The following is a 1,029-nucleotide window of genomic DNA, read 5'->3' as shown; positions in this document are numbered from 1 at the left end:
GGGCTTGAGGACCCCGTCCCGCCGCAGGTAGTCCGTCACGCGGACGCAGCCGTTGACGTCGAGCGCGGCGAGGCTCGCGCCCGCGGGCGACGCGGCGAGCGCGTCGACGGCGGCGTCGGAGACGTGCGTCGAGCCGTGGAGGGATAGGAGCTCCAGGTTCGGGCAGTGGTCCGCGAGCCCGAGGACGCCCTCGTCGTCGACGGCGACGCACCAGGACAAGTTCAGACTCGCGAGGCGCGGCCCCGCGGTCTCGGCGACGGCGCGCACCGCGGCGCCCGTGAGGCCCCGGCTCCCCGTGCAGTCCAGCACGCGCAGGTTCGGGCAGGCGCCGCCGCCCAGCGCGTCGTAGCGCGCGAGGCCGCTGTCCGCGTAGCACACGAGCTCCTCGAGGCTCGGCCCGAGGTTTTTAGCGACCCTGTCGAGCGTCGCGTCCGTGAGCCGCGGGCACCGCGTCACGTTGAGCTTCGCGAGCCGCGGCGCCGCGTCGAGCAGCGCCGCGAGGCCCACGTCCGTGAGCGCGACGCAGCCGCTCACGTTGACCTCGCGGAGCCGGGGGCCCGCGGACGCCGCCGCGACCTCCAAAACGCCGTCGGGCAGCTTCGGGTGCCAGTAGAGCTGGAGCACCTCGAGGCGCGGGCAGGCGGCGACGACGCGCCGCAGGGCCCCGGCGCTGACGCCGTGGAGCGCGTTGAGGTTGAGGCGCAGCAGGTGCGGCGCGTCCCGCGCGACGGCGTCGAGCACGGCGTCGTCGCAGCGCGTGCACAGCTCCAAGTTCACCTCCTCGAGGGCGGCGCCGAAGACGGGCAGCAGCGTCGCGGCGAGGAAGGCGTTCGCGCCGGCGCCGAGCCGCGCGTAGACGACGCGCGCGTCGAGGACGCGCCAGAGCGCCGGCGAGCTCGCGGCCTTGGCGAGGTGCCGGTCCAGGGCGCGGCAGCGGCCCCGGCACTGCAGCGACCCGAACTCGAGCGCCAGCGCGAGCGTCTGCGCGAGCGCGTGGTTGCGCTCGCCCGGCGGCGGGTCCGTCATCGG

The 1,029-nt window shown here is 76.3% G+C and overlaps 1 protein-coding gene across 1 annotated transcript; it reads right to left on the bottom strand.

Moving 5' to 3' along the window:
• Window positions 1–93: 93 nt before the first annotated feature.
• AURANDRAFT_8390 (hypothetical protein) lies at window positions 94–555 on the bottom strand (the record flags this gene model as incomplete). The annotated part of the gene is made up of 1 exon (XM_009044599.1): window positions 94–555. A coding segment is annotated over one exon (462 nt), but the record flags the coding sequence as incomplete, so codon positions are not given.
• Window positions 556–1,029: the final 474 nt, after the last annotated feature.

This window comes from Aureococcus anophagefferens (assembly GCF_000186865.1).
Source record: "Aureococcus anophagefferens unplaced genomic scaffold AURANscaffold_499, whole genome shotgun sequence".
Lineage (NCBI taxonomy): Eukaryota > Pelagophyceae > Pelagomonadales > Pelagomonadaceae > Aureococcus > Aureococcus anophagefferens.
Note: the sequence above shows the minus strand (reverse complement) of the source record. Positions and strands in the feature narration are given on the sequence as shown.